This window comes from Rhinolophus sinicus, linkage group LG01 (assembly GCF_036562045.2).
Source record: "Rhinolophus sinicus isolate RSC01 linkage group LG01, ASM3656204v1, whole genome shotgun sequence".
NCBI classification, from domain to species: domain Eukaryota; kingdom Metazoa; phylum Chordata; class Mammalia; order Chiroptera; family Rhinolophidae; genus Rhinolophus; species Rhinolophus sinicus.
Genome location: NC_133751.1, coordinates 78,000,627 through 78,020,565, shown reverse-complemented (window position 1 = coordinate 78,020,565; position 19,939 = coordinate 78,000,627). Strand labels below are relative to the sequence as shown.

Here is a 19,939-nt window from a genome sequence, read left to right as displayed (position 1 = left end):
GTAGAACCAGCAACCTTGTTGTTGAAGGGCACCTTTCTAAAAGAGAAGAAAACCAAAATCTAAGCAATATGGGCAATATCAAGAAATCAAATTAAGGTGAAAATAGTCACAAATAGGGGACTCGAATTTAAATTTCTAAGTCATATAAGTGTTTGGATTTTGAATTGTGGTTTAACAGGTGAGACTATAGAATCACTGGATTATGATCAAGTTTGAACCTTGGGGAGTGCAAGGAAGTCATATAAAATGATTGGTGGTTTTCTGAAGATTGTGAATTTGAATAAGTGTTAGAAACGAGTAAGTGTATACCATCAGGAAAAAAGCCAAAAAGAAAATGGTTGATCTCTACAAACATCTGTTTTTGAGAGGCTGTATAGCATCGTGGTTAAGAGCATGGGCTTTGGGGCTCATCTGCTTGGGTCAGGTCCCGGTTTTGCTACTTACCAGCTCTGGGGCCTAGGTCATATTGCTTAGCTGTGCTGAAAGGTAAGGATAATAATAGGATGTGCCTTAAAGGATTACCCTGAGCACCATATGAGATAATATGTTTAATTGCTCACAACAGTGTCTGGTGCAAAGTATACCTGTAAGAAACATTAACCATCCCTGTCTGTCTGTTTTGAAGCATGTAAAGCGTGTTGTTTCCATAGTGGCATTTTCTAAGGGAGGTGTTAGGACAGAAGGATGTTGATTCTTCCTCTGAAAGGTTCCTGGCACTGCTATTATGTGTAGCCAGACTATAACCATGAATACACATGGCGGTGTATTTTTAATGTTGTTCACTGTTCACAAAGATCTTCGAACCTTTTGTATAGTGAGGAATAATTCTTTAGACTGTATGTCATAGTTTGCTCTCTGAATTGGTGGTTTTCTGAATTAATAGTTGATTGTAGGACCCTTGGGTTAAAACTTTCCTTTTGATGGGCAGAGAAACAGTGGATTGTTACTATGTATATGTAAAATGTGAATTTAAGTTGTTACTTGCCTCCCAGGCATTTGGATGAGAAACTTCTATTCTGATATAGCACTGGACAATGCTTATATTTACACGTTTCCTTGGTTTTTGCCTGCCTTTATTTTTGGCTTTGATTAAAAACATGCATAATCAGGGGGAATGCTCAAAGTCCCCTTTTCCCCTTCTGTCCACCAACACTCTTACACCCGTTTCAGACCTTCCCATTTTTGTGCAAAGAAGAACCTTTGGTAACAAGGGGGAAGTTTGGAATTTCTTTGAGATGTGACAGCAGGAAATGTTACCCTTATGCCATCAGGCTAAGAACTATAGGGGCATAATAATTGTGTTTCTTGAAACCTTTTTTCATGTGTGGTTTGTTGGAGAAGAATTTCAGAATATCTCATTTTTTTCCTTTTTCTTTTCAGAAACTAACAACCTAGAACTATCTCAAGACTCAGGAACTTTTCCTTCTGGGTATTATTACAAAGATCAGTGGAGGCCTAGAAAGCTTAAGATGCGCCAGTTTAATGATCCTGACAACATTACAGAATGCTTACAAAGAAAACTAGTGTATTTATTTGGTGACTCAACAATCAGGCAATGGTTTGAATACCTAACTACATTTGTTCCAGGTTGGTACTTTGTGTTTTGTTTCAGAACTCTTTCCCACATGCACGAAATCGTCTTTGAAATAAGCAGACTCACTCAGGTGCCTGCAGAAAGGCATCAAGGGAAAAAGCAGTTATTTCTCTGTAGGACTAAAGAGGTATCTTAACCTTGGAGAGACGTGTGATAGTTTTAGCTCAGTGGTGGGGTTGTGATATAGTGATGGAAGCACTGGGTTCTTATTGTATGAAGTTCATACCACTGATTAGCTATGTGACCTTGGACAAATCATTTGCTTCTCAAAGGGGCTTCTCCATGTGAGATTTCTCCATGTGAGATGAGGCAGCTGGACAGTATCACATCGCTTCTAATATTCTAGAGGTGGACATTTCCAGTTGCTTCTTTCTTAGTTCTCTTCAGTCCAAATCCAAGCTGAAGGAAGGAAGCAGCCCAACTGGCTAGTCTATTTTAACATGTCCATGCAGGAAAGCTGTCCTGATGTCATCCATTGGGCATTCCATTGGGTGACTCAGAGATGGAGCTGCTCCGACTGAGGGAGTCTGGGTAAGTCCCAGCAGTCTTAGCTTCCTGGTTTCTCTGCAGGGCTCCAGGGATACTCTCTAGACTTGGAATAAACCCCACTCAGTGGAAGACCATCCCTTATTCACAATGGGCCTTTTCCTCTTCCTGGAAGGGGTGAGGAAGGATGGATCCCAGGCAAGAGGATTAGAGGACTAACAACTTTGCTTACAATTTAGAGAGCTGATAAATAATTCTGTGGGAGCTGTTTTTAAGGGCTGTATATGGGCAGGGATTTTTATAAAGCAAATTCCCATGGTTTCTTGGGAGTTGTTGTTTGTGATGTTTTCTTTTTTTCTCTTTTATTTATTATATCAACTTTCACATTTAAGTTTTAGGAAGAGAGAAGTAGATGTGACCTCAAAAAGTGAAAAGTTAATTCCAGTTTTTGTTTTGCTTGTTTTTTATTGAAATAGACACAGCTGAGTTCTAGTCGGTAAAGCATAAATTATAAATCAAGAGAAAGGAAATAATTTGTATGGCATGATGCTAAGCATGGTTTGATGCCGACCAGGCAGTTGCTTGATTCTTAAGTTCTAATGACGTAGCTTGGTATTTCCTTTCATAGCAGCGATCACGTTGTCTTGATCATTTTCCGCCATACCCTTCATAGAGATTTTCACCTGATAAAAGCTTTGTGTCTGTAATTGATCTTAATCAAAAGAAAGAGTGGTAGGTTTAGCTTTTATTCAATTAAGTGGGGCTAAATGGTAAGTATTATAGTAATGAATTAGGTAGGCACATCTAGAAGAGGAGCCTGGGACTGCATGGGAGAAAAAACAAACCTTTACGTTAACCATCAAGAGAAATATAGGACATATAGTTTGATGTTACTTCTTTAGAACTGACTGGAAACGCCTTGAGGGCAAGGACTAAATTCTCCATCTGAGCACTGCTGACTTATAGCACTGTAGTAGCTGGCACTGAGTAGGTGCTCAGAGAATGTTATCTGAATTGGGTTGCCAAAATTAGTCTGTTTTCTGTAAAGCACTTACAGGAATATTTAGGGATATGAGACAGGCCTCTCCTCATGGGGCATATGTTAAATGATGAATTATACAAAGTTTTTTTTTTTTTTTTTTTAATGAGTAACAAGGAATCAGTGATTCCTGTTATCTTCAGATCTCAGAGAAGCTGGACTTTGAAACACAGCAGATAAAGTGGGGGGAAGAAGAGAATTCTAACTGTGCTGCTGTCTTTGTTATCCTTATGACAGAGATGGAAGTTCTCTAAGATATTAACATGATTTTCCATCCATAGGGTGAAATTGAAATCAGAAGAAAGAGTCGCTCGTTTCTTTCCCTTATAGCAAAAAGAGGTATTTAGTGACTATTATGTGTTCATAAAAAAGCAGAAGTTATAGCCTTTGTCCTGGAAGAAAGAATATTTATTAGAACAATAACGTGTAAATGCCAAGTTGGTTTTTTAGATTTTCAACCATCAGTGCAAACAGGAAGATTTCTTGACTTAATAGTGGTAAACAGGTTATTTTATTTCTGAGGTATGGACATAGGTGTAGAATCTATCACTGATGTTATTACTAGTAATGTCATGTTTATGGAGTGATTTAAATAATAACTGTTAGACTAAAGATCCGTTGAGGTGAGGGAGGCCAAGGGGCAGTGACCTAAGCATTGCCTTTACGTTTGTATTGGACCTGTCTGTTGTACTTTCATTTTAAAACCTGTTTTTTGAAGCCACTCAGTAAAGAATAACGAAAGTGTATTTGCTTGGTTAGAACATTTCTATGAATTTGTGTTTTCCTTGTTTCAGATTTAGTGGAATTTAACCTGGGTAGTCCCAAGAATGTGGGTCCCTTCCTTGCGGTGGACCAGAAGCACAGCATCCTGCTCAGGTACCGCTGCCACGGCCCGCCCATCCGCTTCACCACCGTCTTTAGCAGTGAGCTCCGTTACGTGGCGAATGAGCTGAATGGCATCGTGGGAGGGAAGAACACCGTGGTTGCCATAGCCGTGTGGTCTCACTTCAGCACCTTCCCCTTGGAGGTGTATATCCGGCGGCTCAGGAACATCCGGCGAGCAGTGGTCCAGCTCCTGGATCGAAGCCCTAAGACCGTGATAGTTATCCGGACAGCAAACGCCCAAGAGCTGGGGCCGGAGGTGAGCCTTTTCAACAGTGACTGGTACAACTTTCAGCTGGACTCCATCCTTCGGAAGATGTTCTCAGGGGTTGGAGTCTATCTCGTTGATGCCTGGGAGATGACTCTGGCCCATTATCTACCCCACAAGCTACATCCGGATGAAGTTATTGTGAAGAACCAACTAGACATGTTCTTGTCCTTTGTGTGCCCCTTGGAGACCTAGCCTGCCCTGGAGGGGACTGGAGGAATCACTTTCAGCGACTTTCTCCATCACTTGCATTACAGAGATTATGGGTGGCCCTGTGGAGAGATGGCTCCCATTGACGTGTAAAAAATTTCAAGAAGAGCTGGACTTTATATAATGACTTGTAAGGACCATAGAAAATGCAGATTACATTATAGATTACCTATAGAATATTCTCCAATCTTGTTTTGGCCATGGGAGAACAATTATTAATAGCATCCACACACTGTATTGCCCTTGTAACCAAAGATGCTAATGAGTGTGTTTTAACTAGCTTCTCCTGGGAGAGGAGATTACTGTACTAAAAAGTGTGAAAAATGATCCGACCTAAATGGAAGGGACGAGTTTGGCCGGCAGTGGAGTGTCTATAGCTTATGTGGCAAAGGAAATTGAGCACGTCTGCACAGGTAGCACAGTTGGTCCATCTGCAGCGGGCTGAACTAAGGAGGCATATATTGTCCATGGCTCCTGTAACGCACTGAAGCTTGCCATGTCTCAGAAGTTTCTCTTGATGATCCACTTTTTGTGAATTGCCTAGAAAGACCAGTGCCCTTGGTCAGAATTTCTAGTGAGAATATTTGCAGTGTTCTGCTTTTATCTAGAAAAGAAGCAAAAGGTAGATATGCAAAGCAGTATGTATACAATCTCCATGTTCAGTTGATATTTGCATTGGGTGGTTGTTTGTTGATTCAGCTAAATTTTACATGATGAATACTTATTTTAAAATAAACACTTTTGGAACTAGAAGGGTGAAATCTATAAACGGAAATTTATTTTTGTGTTCTGAAGTTTGAGGGTTTTAAGAATTGATTGTTATGTAAAAAATGCTATTTATTATAAAGTTGTGGAAATTATTTCCATCTATTTCACGTATTTCCTTTTTGGTTGTTATTTTGAATTCCTACCAAAATTAGAAATTAAAATCTAATTAGAAATTAAAGTTAGATATTGAAATCTATAACAGATATTTCTTGATTTGGGTATAAGGTACACACTCTTAGAATAGTGGGTCAAGTAATTTGTTTTTTTAACTTAAAATAGAGAGTGTAAGATCTTCCTTTCCTAGCCATGAGGGCCACCTTCAAGTTTACAAAATATATATCTATTGGGAAAGAAGATTGATTGATTGATTGATTGATTGATTGATTGATTGATTGATTGATTGACTTTATTAGTTTCAGGTGTACAAAGCAACATAATAGTTAGACATTTACACCCTTCACAAAGTGATACCCCCCACCCACAAGCTACTACCCCTCTGACATCTTATGTAACTGTTACAATACCATTGACTATCTTCCTTTGCTATACTCCACCTCCTGTGACTGAGAAAGACAAATACCTTAAGAAGATTTTTAATTATTTTCTGAGTCTGAACAGGACCAAAGTAGTTAAATATATTAAGATAGCTTAATTTTAATGGTCTTTAAGCTTTAGAATGTCTAAGGATCACTTGAAATATTTGGTAAAAATGCAGAATTGGGGCTGTACCTCCTGGGAATTGTGGAATCAACCTTTGTGACAGGTGCCCAGTGATTCTGATGCAGTGGTGGTATGCTGCACTTTGAGAAACACGAAGGGAAGAGGGAAGATAGAACTCAGGAAATGATATTTTTTTTGTCTATTATTTCAGGGGCTTTGTCCATAACAATGAATTCTGATCATAACAGTGTAGGTGATAATAGCTTCATTTTATAGATGAGGAACTTGAGTTTGAATTTGAACTAAGGTAAATGAGAATCCATAGCTCTTTTCAACTACAACTTGTTGGACTTTTGTAAAGAGAAGTTTTCTTTTTCCTGAAAAAAGTTTTGAGCGTTTTCCCAAGGATTGATGGAGGAGGCTGAGTCATTATCTTCCCAGGAGAATTTCAAGAAGAGAGAGGACACTGCCTCTCCAGGGCTTTGGAGAGATGCTACTTGTTTGTGCAAATGGTTTCCTGTGATCTTGTCCAGTTTCTGTTATTTTTTGATTTAGTGACATAAGATCCTAAAGATTTGATGACACAGTTTCTTGAAGTATTCTCAATCACTTCTGTCCCTCTTCTAATTTGTTTTTCTACTCTAGTATGGAAGTTTTAAAAAAATGTATAGTGTAGAATTTGAAATACTATCTAAATCTTTTTCAGAACGATTAGATACAATATTTTAATTTCTTCTGAAAAGTTTATTTTAGGCCATTTACCACATTAGCATGCCAGCCAAATAGCGTAGTTTGTTTTAAATATGTATTTTCCATTATAAAGGGCATCATGATTCCCCCCCAAAGGGCATCATAATTTTTTAAATAATTTTTTAATTTTTCAGTTACAGTTGACATACAATATTAATATTAGTTTCAGTTGTACAACATAGTGATTAGACATTTATATAACTCATGAAGTGATCACCCCGTTAAATTTAGTTGTACCCATTTGACACCATACATAGTTATTACAATATTATTGACTATATTCCCCATGCTGTAGTTTACATCCCCATGACTGTTTTCATCATAATTTTTAAAAACTGTAAAATCTAGAAGAAAATCTATGGATAGAATCCAGAATTCTATCATCTGAATGCAAACACCATTACCATTCTGGTATATTTTCTTCTAGGTTTTTTAAACCACATAGCTGTAATCACAGAATATGTAATTTGTATCTGTGGTCTTTTTAACATACAAATATTTTTCTATGTTAAATAGTCTTTACAACTTAATTATAAACGTAATTATAATTTACAACTTAATTAGCGTCAGAGTTCCACTAATGATGTTACCATTATTTACATAAGTTGGCCATTACAGTTGTACATACAGATTTATAATAAAATATTAAAACAGTTGTTTATATACAATTTCATTGGGTTAAAATACAGATTTTTATTTTGGAACCGGACAGCATTCATTTCATTTAATGGATCTCCTCATAGTCTAGAATTCAAATAATTGATTTGATGCTACTTGTGAAAGGGAGAATCCATAATAAGGCCCTTCCATATTTTATATAAGTCATTATATTTTGTAGAAGTCATCCTATTAAGAGTAATTTTCTTTAAAAAATACAAAACAGACCTTTGGTGTTTCAGTATGATCCATTTTACCATTCTGAACAACCATCACTTTATTAAATACCAATCGCCTGACACTTCCTGGCTTCAGATATTAAGTTTCAGATTGATAACATCCAGGTGCTTGACAAGAATATACATGGTAAGCCTTTACACACCCAATGTGTTACATGCCAGAGGTGAGTCTGTTTCAGGACTCTATTAAAGGAAATAGCTGAGGTACAGGGAAATAAACATCCAAGGGAAACAACAAAAACAAGACCCCTCCATCCAAAACTTTTCAACATTATCTTTCTGGGTCTGGGTAAATTCAGCCTTTTAATGTTAGCTAGTCACATATGCCAGAAATGCCACTTTAAGTGTATTTATTCGCTTGTGTTAGCATTATTCTCCCAAGGGTTTATTTTATGTCTACAGTATCTTTTCAGTGCAGTTAGAATGTGTACTCAGTGTGCAAAAATGCGATCTCCAAGGTGCTTCTTTCTCTTTGAAAGTGAGACCACAGTCCCTGGGTGCTAGGGGCATCTTAGGAATCCTGGGGCAGTGGGGCAGGGGGTGGAAGATATGAGGGTTGTTGAGGGCAGAAGTTTATAGGATACAGAAGGTAGAAAGGCACAAATGCACCTCATCAACTTGTCTAACCTGTCTCTTGAAAGTGCTCTTACATTTTAACTTTTTTAAAAAGGGTGAACTTAAGTATTATATTTTGCTTTTTAATATCCTGTATTAAACGAGAGGAAGTTAGGCTTCTTTTTAAGAAGGTTCTTGTGTTGTTTTAAAGTTTTCAGGACCTGCTTGTGTTTAGTTCTAGATACCCATTCCTACTGGAGGACGAGACATTTCTTGTCTAATTATAAATCTGGATTGTAATACTGTGTGTATGTATGTGTGTGTGTGTGGTGGTGGTGGTGGGGAAACAGTACACAGATTACTGTAATAAGTGTCCCGGAAGGAAAAGAAGCCACAGTGAAACCAAATGTCACAGGAGAAATCCTTTTAGTATTGTGCAGAGTGGTTCATTCTCTTTAAATTCACCCCATCTACCACCCACCCCATGAAAATAGTGGTCTTCATGTTACAGGACCACTGCTTTATTTGTCGTATGTTCCTTGCCCTTTAATTTGTCAATGAAGGCACATGCTAGCGATACTACTTTTGTGATTGCCTTATTTAAAAAGCTGTGCTATAGAAAAGTTATACGCCCCGCCCCCACAAACACATTCAGTGTCCGTATGGACAAAAAACGAAATAAGAGAAGGTGAATCTAATGAGGAGGCAACGCTAATGGCTGGCGGTGGGTTCAATGAGCCGTTTTCAAAAGGCATCCCTAAGAAAACCGTTTTGTTTATAGATTTGTTTCGGATTCCTCTGCGCCGCTCCAGTCCAGGTCTTGGAGCCCGCCCTCGAGGGGAATGTCCGGGACTCGGGTCGGTACCTTTTTCGCCTGGGAATTTCCAGTGTGCAGAAAAAAAATCCACGAATCTAGCCTCTCTGCCCCTCTCCCCCGCCCCTCCGCTGTGCCCACGCAACCCCTTTCGAACGAGAATTTGACCGTATTCTGTATTTCAGAGAACAGTTCCTTAGCTTCCCCCGCCCCCACCTCTCTGGAGGGGTGACCAAAAAGCGAGCGCTATAAAGGGGGCCAGGAGTGGGGCTGGCCGCCTCTTGCCACGAGGTCAGACTCCGAGTTCTTAGAGAAAAAGGCTGCTTAACTGCTGCTGCTTATCATGTAACCTCAAAAGGAAACTGATCATCTTTCTCATGCTCTCACGTACTTGGGTTATTATCGCTGATTACAGCTGGAAACAATTGATTTGCCTTTACGTATTTGTATGACTTGACTCTTCAAACACAAAGGTATATTTTTTATTATTTGATATTTAGTATGAAAAAGTATCTTAAGTGCTAAGCTTTTTTTTTTTTTCTTTCCTTTTCCCAAATTCAGAGTCTTTCCTTTGGAATCACTTTCTGATAATTGGGTAGTCATACTTGTTTGGGGGCAATATATTGGGGGAGGCAGTTTTTTGGGAGTCAGAAAATCTAGGAAGTTTTTATAGTTAGATACTGGCTATGAATCGGTCCTTAGGCCCAGAAGGACTAAGATGCTAATGGGAAGAGGTGGGTGGGATGAGTGATGAAAGGAGCGTAAATTTAATGTAACAATTTATCTTTAGTCAGTGAGAAAGAACAGTGATACTCCAAGGCAGAAATCTCCCAGGAGATTTCAGTGTGGGTTTAGAGGTATACTTTCTCATGAGCCAAGGGTAGGCATAAAATTATTTCTTTATGTAAAAATATATCTGAGAAAATGGAAATGTTTTCTAGTATGCCCTCATTAATTCTTATATTACCTCTGTAATATTAAAGAAAAATATTATACAGCTATTTCGTGAATGAGAGAAACCTGAAATTTGATGGCTCGGTGGGACACCCAGATTTATAACAACCTATATAAAGTATTTTAAGGGATTTTATGCAAATAATAGCACATTTCTAGGTAGGATAAATTAGAGATTCCCTCCACAGGTATGAGTGAACTGGCTGTTGTGGGGTGGGGGGTGGCCCAAAGAGGATGACTCTTAATATGTAAATTTTAAGCTCTTGGTAATATGTATTCCCCCATTTTAAATCTGGCATCTAAAAAATTATATTATCTGGTGAGGTGGAATATTTTTTTGCTTCTCTTAGATGGTAAGTTTTGAGACCATAAAAGGAGAGAAAAAATTCTAAAGCTTATTCACTGTCCTCAATAGTCCCTGGTAGAGGAGGGGATTGGCCACACAGGTCATCTAAACATGTGGATAACTCGGATATCTTTTTATTCGGCTTCAGAATACAGTGTATGATCCACCACCCCTCTCCATTATAACGTCTTGCTTAGGCTAAAGACACAGTTGGGCAGGGTGCAGGTGAGGAGCCCTGGGCAGATAGAAGAGTCAGTCTGAAAGAAGTTAGCACAAGAAATCAGAGCACAGCACACGTAATGTTAAACGGTTGGCAGCACCCATTCCAGCGTGGAGGTGATGACCGTGGTCAGCATCATTTAGTTGTCCAGAATCACCCTGTTCCTCACTGAGGAAATGGAGGCAAACCTTTCTCATTCTGCTTTGTCCTGAAAGAAGTCCTGCTCTCAGAAAGCAGAAGGAACCCTCTCAGAGGTTAAAGAGCCACGGAGAGCACTACCAAAAGGGAAGATTTGATCATTGTTCTGCGACCCACAATCAGTTGCTCCTGAGAAAACCTTCCCTTTTGGCTCATAGCTGACAATGATCTGACTGTCTCTTGATTTCCCCCACAGGTCAACAGGAAGATCAGGAGACTGACCGGCACCTTTTGGCTTTCTTGACCTGATGCGGAACTCCCGAGGGTGAGCAAGGAGGAGATTTCTAACCAAATAGGATCCAGATGTTACCTGGACCTTGGCTGATGTAGTCAAAATGGGCAGTGTGATGTTTTCTAAAATTTCTAAGATTCTTGGATCTCTTAAATCAATCCATTTTTGAAGTTGCCTCAAAGTTACTATGAATTTTACTTATAAGGCATTTTACTGTGATTTCTTGCTCACTAAGATTTTTTTGGTGATTTAGCATCTTTTTAACCAATTTGAGTTTCCGCTATTTTCCATGAGTGGAGGACACATGAATAATACATCTCGGAGGGGAATTCAGCTCTCTGTGGACAGTTTCAGGGTTATATAATCTTTAGCAGACTCAGCATCATGCCCCCTACAGTTTTGGTGAAAAGGTTCATTAAAGCTAGCATATGTGGTTTCTGATGAAAGCACTTCCTGTTCCTTTAATTTGGGACCATCTGTGAGGTGAACACTTTCCTTCCAAATTTAGTGGATTAAAATATTTTACTGCTCCTTGGGGGAGTTAGTGGGGAGGGAATTAACATTTAGTAAGCACTTAGTTTGGGAGTTGACCAGCAAAACCTCATGTAGCCCTCATAATAGCCTCTGAGGTAGACATATTTTATAGGTGAGGAAATTGAGCCTCAGAGGGATCAAACAATTGTTCAAGGTCCCCCAGATAGTAAGAGGCAGAGCTTGGATTTGAATCTGAGAGGGCTTGTTTCCCTCGCCAGTGCCCTTGCTGCCAGGCCACTGGGATATCGCAGAGGTACAATGGGGAGAGGTCAACCTTTTTCCAGGGCTCTGATGTCCCTAGTGTCCCTCCCTTTCCCTAGCTCACACCCGGCTACTACCTACTCCCTGTTCAGATTTAACCTAGAAAGTTTTAGCTGATAACCACATAACCCTTCGCAGTTTAAGAAGACCGCAGAGAAATCTTTCATTCCTCAAAGAGTGAAGCTGCTGTATCGTGGTGGCATCGATGGCAGTGGTTGGGCTAATGTTTGAGGACAGGCAGCCTGTTACTTACTAAGCCATTTTTGGACACAAAAGCTGGGATTATAAAGAAAGGGGAGTCCTGCTGCTGGTTCCCTTGCTCCTCGCAGGACATTTCCTTCCGTGCTAGAAAGCTAAGCCTAGGAAGAACATTTCTAGTCCCACCTCTGGGGAAGCGGCCACTGTTGCGGCTTCTGAGGTATCTGGGGTAGCCAGCAACCCTCTTCTCCTGCTCTCTACCGTTCCTGCTCTAGCGGAGTGAGTTAGCGATCTGAATTAATTTCTTTCAGAGGTAACCCCTGATAGAAATTTGCATGTTTTGTATCTGGTAATTTAAAAAAAAAATTCCACATGATCCTTTTCTAGTTTGTGTTTCCTATAGGCTCTTTTGTATAAGGCGAGTAAAGTTTTAACCACCCAAATCTACTTGGGTGGTTGAAAAATAAAATGGTGTGATGAATTAAGGAAGTATTTCAATATTTGTCGTTTGAGGCAATGCTTTTCAAACTTAAATGTGCATAAGGATTACCTGTGAATCTTGCTGAACTACAGATTCTGTTTTAATAGGTCTGGTGTGGAGATTGTAATTCTGCGTTTTTATGCTAATATTGCTGGCCCAAGGTCCATACTTCGAGTAGCAAAATTAAAAGTCTCCTTAAGTTCCAGTTAATAAGAAAAATTATGGAGTTTTTCTATAAAATCTGTATATGTCATTTTACCATGTAGGAAAGTAAGTTCTGTCATGGTTATGTTAAACAAAAATGGTAATGCCACGTTCTCTATATGTGATACCGAATGTCTGAATTGAACTTTCCAGAATTCTGTGAATCACCTAGATGTTATATCCATACAATGGAAACTTCCAGATATTTGGAGACATTAAAAATGAATTTCTCACTTTTCGTTTAGATCTTTAGCAGTGTGCAGATTTTTTTTTATATTGGAATAAGGCTTTTGGACACACTTTAGCATTGGCTAGCATGTGTGCTTCCCTAGTCGTTTGATTACTTCAGTCAAGTTTGCTATTTGTCATGGCACCTATTTTTTAGAGTAGCTAATAAGTAATAAGTAAATCATGCCTTCTCAAATAGGGTGATACTGTCCCCAAGAGGGCAAAATTGGTTCTTGGGGGGACATACCTTAGCTATTACAATGGTTTGTGACCATCTAAAGGACCATAGTACATAAACAGATATACAGTATATCTATGGTTCTAAACTTTCATCAGAGGACAACTAGGGAAAAAAATGTTTGTCACATCTTAGGGCGTGTGCTAATGAGAACAAGTTTGAGACACACAGCTGTACGTGCGCTACACGTACTTATTCAGTTGAAGTCAAAAAGATTTTTCTCTGGCCTGCTGTGTTTTAGTATCTTGCTTTATGTCTGTGTCATTGTCATGGATTTTTAAAATACCTGCTTCCAGAAAAGGGGTGGTTTCTTTATTTCAGGATCATTTTCTTCTAGTATATCCTTAAATATGTTTAATATTTTAAGAAATTGTGATAGAATATATATAACATAAAATTTATCTTCTTAACCATTTTTAAGTGTACAGTTTGGTGGCATTAAGTACATTCACATTCTTGTGCAATGGTCACTATTCATCTTTTGAGACATTTTTCATGTTCTCAAACTGAAACTCCACATCCATTAAACAGTGACTCCCCAAACCCCTCCTCCCTGCCGCCACACCATTCAGTTTTTTATCTTTATAAATTTGACGACTGTAGGTACTTCTGATAGGTGGAGTTATATAATATTTGTTCTTTTGTGACTGGCTTATTTCACTTAGCATGTCCTCAAGGTTCATCCATGGAGTAGCGTATGTCAGAAATTTCTTCCTTTACATGGCTGAGTAATATTCCATTGTATGTATATACTTCCTTTTGTTTGTCCAGTCATCTGTTGATGGGACATTTGAGTTGCTTCCACCTTTTGGCTATTGTGAATAATGCTGCTATGAAAATGGGTGTACAAGTATCCGCTTGAGTCCCTGTCTTTAATTCTTTTGGATGTCTACCTAGATGTGGAATTGCTAGATCATAGGGTAAATCTATGTTTGATAGTTTGAGGAACTGCCATACTGTTTTCTAAAGCATCTCTACCATGATGATTTCTTTTTAACTCTTTTGTGCAGTGTTTGGCAGAGTACAGTGAAAAAGTGTGTACACCATGATTATACGACAGAAAGTGACCGAAGTTCAGAGTAAATAATCTGATGAGTGATTTAGCACAACTACTATTAAAGCAAATCAAACTTCCCCTACACACTCACCTTGTGTGTCCACATACCACAGTGTATACACAAACAAGTGCATGGCTAGGAATAATTCCTCCCAGAATCATTGAGGTAATGCCCTTAGAGCGTATGGGTCAGGTCCTTTTGAAAATATGGATGACTTGCCATGGAATCCCACATTTAAAAGAAACCTAGAGAGGCTTGTGGGAGATTTGAAATGGTCAGAGCTACAAAGCTGGGCCACCCTTGTCAGTGAAGATGAACTGAACCGAGAACACGAGAACACCTTGAGGATAGGAATCATGTGAGTTTGGATTTTCACCCTCCTCTTCATTCCTCCACCTCCTCCCCTCACCTCTGTAAGGGTGTGAGCACATGGTCACACTGCGAGTTTTTGTTGAACAAATCGTGCAGAGTAGAAAACAAGTGAAAGAATTATTTATTTTCTAATCTGTAGTAAACTATGTTGAAGGCTGTCAGAACTTTCTACTTCATACCTCTGTCAAGAGTAAAGGAGGTGGGTTTAATCAGGGATAGAAGACGAGGGTTGGAGGACACCGAACGGATCACAGGGCAAGGCTGCTGAATGTACCCTTGTGTCATCATGGATGAACGGGGACTGTCTGAAGGATGGCTGACATACGTGGGCCTTCCCAGCCCTGCTGTTCTGTGCTGATGTTTCACAGCTTTTAGACAAACAGTGAAATCAGTTTTGTTTGTTTATCTGTGGTGTTGAACAGCATCCAGAATTAAGATAAGAAAGGGGTTCTCAAGCACAACACGAACGTCAGAATCTAGGGCTGGTGCTGGGTTGCAGCCACAGTGTTCATAGCAGACGGGAGGTGGGGTGCGCGGGGATGGTGTTAAAAGACTGGCTCTCTCCTCCCCATACCTCGTTTATGTTTGTTCATTCTCCACCTTTCATGGTTGTTGATTATGTGTGTGTGTGGGGGGGCTGTCTCAAAACACAAACCTTTGGGAAAGGTTACTGTTTATGTCTCAGTGTTAATTGATTTTGAAATGCCTTCTTGAGGTTTTACTGGATGAGAAGGGCATGAAGACTGCCCTGGTCAGACAGCAGCTATGGCGGGACATGCAGTGGTGGGAGCAGCACCGGGAATGGACTATGAAGGTTAAGATCCAACTTGGCCTCCCCCACTCTCCTTCACCTGGCCTCCATATTGCTGTCCGTGGTGTTCCCACTCTATCCAACTCAAGGCCTTGGAGTTACCCTCTGACTCTCCTCTCTTTGTGCGTGCAGTCTGCTGCCACTTCTATAGATTATAAGTCTGAAATATTTCTCTAAACAAATTTGCCCTTTCAATCCTGTAAGCACCACTCTAGTTCCTTCGTGACCTGTCTTGATCACCTACACACAGCTGCCACTTTATCCTTCCTGAAGTATGGCTTTACTCATGCTTTTATTCTGTTTAGAATCTCCATGGCTTATCATATTAACTCCAGCATTCTCAGGCGTTATCAAGGCCTTGTAGGGTAGGGCAGCAAACTTGACTCCATGAGTCTCCTCTTTTCCTATATTCTCTTCTTGTTGGGCTGGTGGTCCGAAGAGGCTAGAATGCTAAACAATCAAGTATTAAACGGAGCTTTGCAAAATGGGTAATAATTATAACTACCATAATTGAGTGTATATTGTGTGCCAGGAGTTCCAGGCATATCATGTACGCTACCTCATTTACTAACCTACACCCTGACAGGATGCAGTTAATACATCCATTTTATGGGTGAGAAATTTAATCAAATCTACATGGTTATTAAGTGAATGGAACTGGGATTTGAACCCAGGTTTGTTTGATTTCAAAACCCTATGCTTTTAAGCACAGGATGAAGAATATATTCCAGGCAAGAATTCCATCTTGGATAAAAGTTTGGAGCCAGAATGAATGTGTTATTTTCCAGCATTCATAAGGACTGCATGAGTAGGAGGTGGAAGAAATATGATGTAATAGAACATTAGTTTGGTAGGGCTGCCATAACACAATACCACAGACTGGGTAGCTGAAATAACAGTAGTTTATTTTCTCACAGTCTGGAGTCTGGAAATCCAAAATTAAAGTGCCGGCAGGGTTGGTTTCTCCTGAAGCCTCTCTCCTTGCCTTGCAGATAGCTGCTTTCTCGCGTGTCCACACATGGCCTTTTCTCTGAATATGCCTCTGTGGTGTCTCTTGTCTCTTCTAATAAGGACGCCAGCCAAATTGCACTAGGGCACATCCTAATGGCCTTATTTTAACTTCACGACCTTTTTAAAGGCCCTATCTCCAAATACATTCTGAGGTACTGGGGCTTAAGGCTTTAACATATGAATTTGGGGAAAGGGACACAATTCATCTGATAAAAGATGGATTTGATGCAGATGGATATTAGAAGATGTGGAAAGCAGGCATAGGAATTTAGTTTTGATGTGGGAGGTCATAGGGTCCTGTTGTGGTTGAGCAGGGGAAAACATGAATATTATGGCTTTCCCACTCAAACTTCCAGCTACTCTTAAATGTGATGGTAGTGCGAATGAGGACTATGGGGGAGGTGGGAAGCATTCTGGAGAAGGGACTATTAGGACTTTTCTACAGTGGAATAAAGGAGCAGGAAGAGTCAAATCTTTAAGTCCTCTAGAAATTTCTACAAAAATGAAGATAGTTTGTTGGTGGGGGTAGAGGAGCAAAGGGGGCATGTGGGACGTTTGGTCTTGGACCTGTTGATTATACTCTTGACAATATGTAATTAGAACTCAGAGAAAAGGTCAGAGCTGGAGACAGGAATCTGGAGTCTTTTTACAGGTCAGTGTTATACTTATGGGAGTGGGGAATGCTTGCTCAGATTCCAGAAAAGACAGGAGACAAGAATTGTCAGGTCTCAAATTGCTTTGCTGTCACATAGATTTGGAAGATAGTATGGAAGTTTTCTAGGACCTCTCTAGCTAAAATAGCACTTCAAGCTCTCTCCTGGTGCCTTGCTTTGTTTTTCTTCATAGCACATAAAATATGAAGAAAAAATAAAATTTATTCATATTTTATCTATGAAGCTATTTGATTCCTGTCTGTCTTTCCCGGTAGAATGGAAGCTCCACGAGGGCACAGATTGTCTTTTGTACTGTATTCCTAGTACCTGGAAGAGGGTTCAGAACATTGTAGCTGCTCAATAAATATTTGCTGAATGAATCTATGAATAGGTTAATTTTTATGATTAATAGAATTTAATTGATGATTGCTAGATGTTGCCTTTTTATCTTTTCTTAAAATAAAATTTTGTTCTTTAGTAAATACCTTTAGATAAATAAACACACGGACACCAATATTTGAGAATCTTGAAATATATAGTCTAAAAACTTAGTTTTGTTTCTATTTGTTTTCCCTTAAATTGTGCTTTCCTGAAAGTAAGATCACCTAATCTCGTCTCTGTAACAGCATTTCTTTATGAGAAATTAAGTGTGACTTTCTTTAAAAATCCAGCCATTTCAGCCATCTGGTTACTCTTACCACATTATCTGTTTCTACCTACTTTTTTTTTGCGGGGGGGATGATTTTCACAGAAGTTTATTTGTGGAGTCCTTAGTTTCTGTCAGGTTTCTTTTCCTTTTACTCACCATGCCATGTTTAAAGTTTCCCATCTCATTGTACCTATATGGGTGCCAACAGTCCATACAAACATAATAAGTCTGTCACCTTTCTCTATACTTTTCTCCAGGAGGACTGATGGGTATGGTGTGGCATCTCATAAAATACAGCTATAGGCTATAGGTAGGATAAGCATTTAAACCAAGTCCACCCTCCTTTTTTATTCTAAGGAATCATAAACAAAGGTAAACCTGAATCTGTTTGTATTTCATATAAGTAAAGACTCTTATGAAATCTATTCTCTCTTTTTCAGATAGTTTGAGTGGTATAAGTGGTACTAGAATTATTGGGTTAAGTAATTTAAAGCAATAGTTCTCCAGCAGATGGGGAATTGCTCCTTAAAGGACTATAAAAATCACCAGGAAGTGTTTTCAAGGCCACACAACCTCATTTTGGAGATCGTAGTGGCCAGAGAGCACCTTACTGATGGGAGTGTGTCCCACCTCTCAGGTGTGCTGGGGGAAGAAAAGGGTTGAGAATCACTGGTCCCAGATTCTGAGGGTTCAAGTGAACAAAACACATGAAACTAAAAGATGACTGTTGCTACCTATCCTGTACTCTTTATTGCAGGATGGCTTTTGGTTTCCCAGAAAGTTTGCTAGAATTTTTGGAATTTTAAGTTGTATAGGCTGATGGGAAGAGGACACTCTGCAGGGTAACAGGACAATTCTGTAAAATCCAGAATGAAGTTAAGAGATGAAATTTGAGCGTGCTTGTCGGAAATAGAGGCAAATGGAAAGATGTTAACAGGAGAATCTATTTACTGAACCTCATGGCCAATTTAGTGCATCTTTAGGAATAGCTCATTATAATAGTTTTCTGACTTACAACTGCTACAATTATGGTATTTTTATACATCGGGCTCCTTCCTAACCAGTTTGATTAAATGTGGAAGTGCTCTGGGGGAAGCATGCTATGCAGACAACAAGGTATGACTAGACAGGTTTTTGTCCAATATGTAGTCTACCCCTCCCTGATCCTCCCAGCCACACACACACAATTAGGGTGGAGATTTACTCGATGGTCATAATAAAGGTATGGGCACAGGAAGGGAACTAACATTTATTAAATATTCAGGATGTATCAAACACTTTACATACACTATCTCCTGTGATTTTAGCAACTTGATGTAGATACTAGTGTCCCAGTTTATATGTGAGTAAACTCAACTCAGGGATCAAGGGACTTGTCCCAGGTCACATAGCTGGTAAGCACTAGAGATGAGTATCAAAAGCCATGATACCACAGTACTCTAAGCACTTTTGCTTAAAGCAGAGGATGGCAAACTTTCTGTAATGGGCCAAATAGTAGACCTTTTCGGTTTTGTGGACTAAGAGAAGATGGGGGATATTATATAGGCACTTATATAACCATTTAAAATGTAACTATTTAAAAATGTAAAAACTGTTCTTAGGTGACAGCCTGTACAGTAGGACAGATTTGGCCTGCAGGCTGTCATTGCCAACACTTGGCCTAAAATAGTTAGCAAATATAAGCAAAAGCAATTTTGGAGGAGGTGAGGTGATTATTTGAATGTATACGTGTTATTAATGTTGTATGAATTTTGCATAGTATTTTAGTAAATGGGCGTTCAGATTTCCTCAGTTAATTCCAATATTAAATTATCCTTTCAATTACAAAATTCTTTTCATAGCTATACATATTTATTATATTTTGTCTGCTAATGTGGGTTATAGTTGGCGAAACTTCATAACTGTGTATTTCACCTTAATCTTTGACCATTCTCCCAGGCATTAATTCTGTTAGAGGTAAAGTATATATAAAGTACCTAATGTAGTATTCAGTACATAGTGTACATTCAATAGTAGTAGTTCTTAACCTTATCAGTATATATATCAAAGTATTATTGTGGGTCTATACTATTTTATTATTTTTGGGTAATGATGTCTGTTCTCCACATGATCAAGGCTAATTTCTCCTTCTCAGCTCTTAAATTATAGTTAGTCTTTTTATCTGGCGCATGCTACTGTCCTTGTTTATAGAAATTCAAAATAAATCCCTGTAGACTATGTCAAAAAACTAACCCCCCAAAAAAATTCCCGAAGCCCCTAAACCCCAAGTTTAAAATTCTGAATTAAAAGTTTTAGAAGCAAATTCTTTTTGATCAAATGCATCCTATCAGGCATTCATGACTTCATATCAGGCATGACATTATATTATC

The 19,939-nt window shown here is 39.1% G+C and overlaps 2 protein-coding genes across 3 annotated transcripts in view; both read left to right on the top strand.

Moving 5' to 3' along the window:
• NXPE3 (neurexophilin and PC-esterase domain family member 3) overlaps positions 1-5,354 on the top strand; it is a 48,417-nt gene extending 43,063 nt beyond the window's left edge. Inside the window, exons 7-8 of one of the 2 annotated variants that reach the window (XM_019711215.2) lie at positions 1,381-1,587; positions 3,914-5,354. In XM_019711215.2, coding sequence (XP_019566774.1) covers positions 1,381-1,587; positions 3,914-4,464 — 758 coding nt within the window. In that variant the 3' untranslated portion in view covers positions 4,465-5,354. The remainder of the gene's footprint in view (positions 1-1,380; positions 1,588-3,913) is intronic. The other variant, XM_019711219.2, reaches the window with a different exon arrangement.
• Positions 5,355-9,266: 3,912 nt separating this feature from the next.
• NFKBIZ (NFKB inhibitor zeta) overlaps positions 9,267-19,939 on the top strand; it is a 29,431-nt gene continuing 18,758 nt past the window's right edge. The window contains exons 1-2 of the mRNA XM_019711214.2: positions 9,267-9,395; positions 10,837-10,905. The gene's annotated coding sequence lies outside the window, so the exon portion shown is untranslated. The remainder of the gene's footprint in view (positions 9,396-10,836; positions 10,906-19,939) is intronic.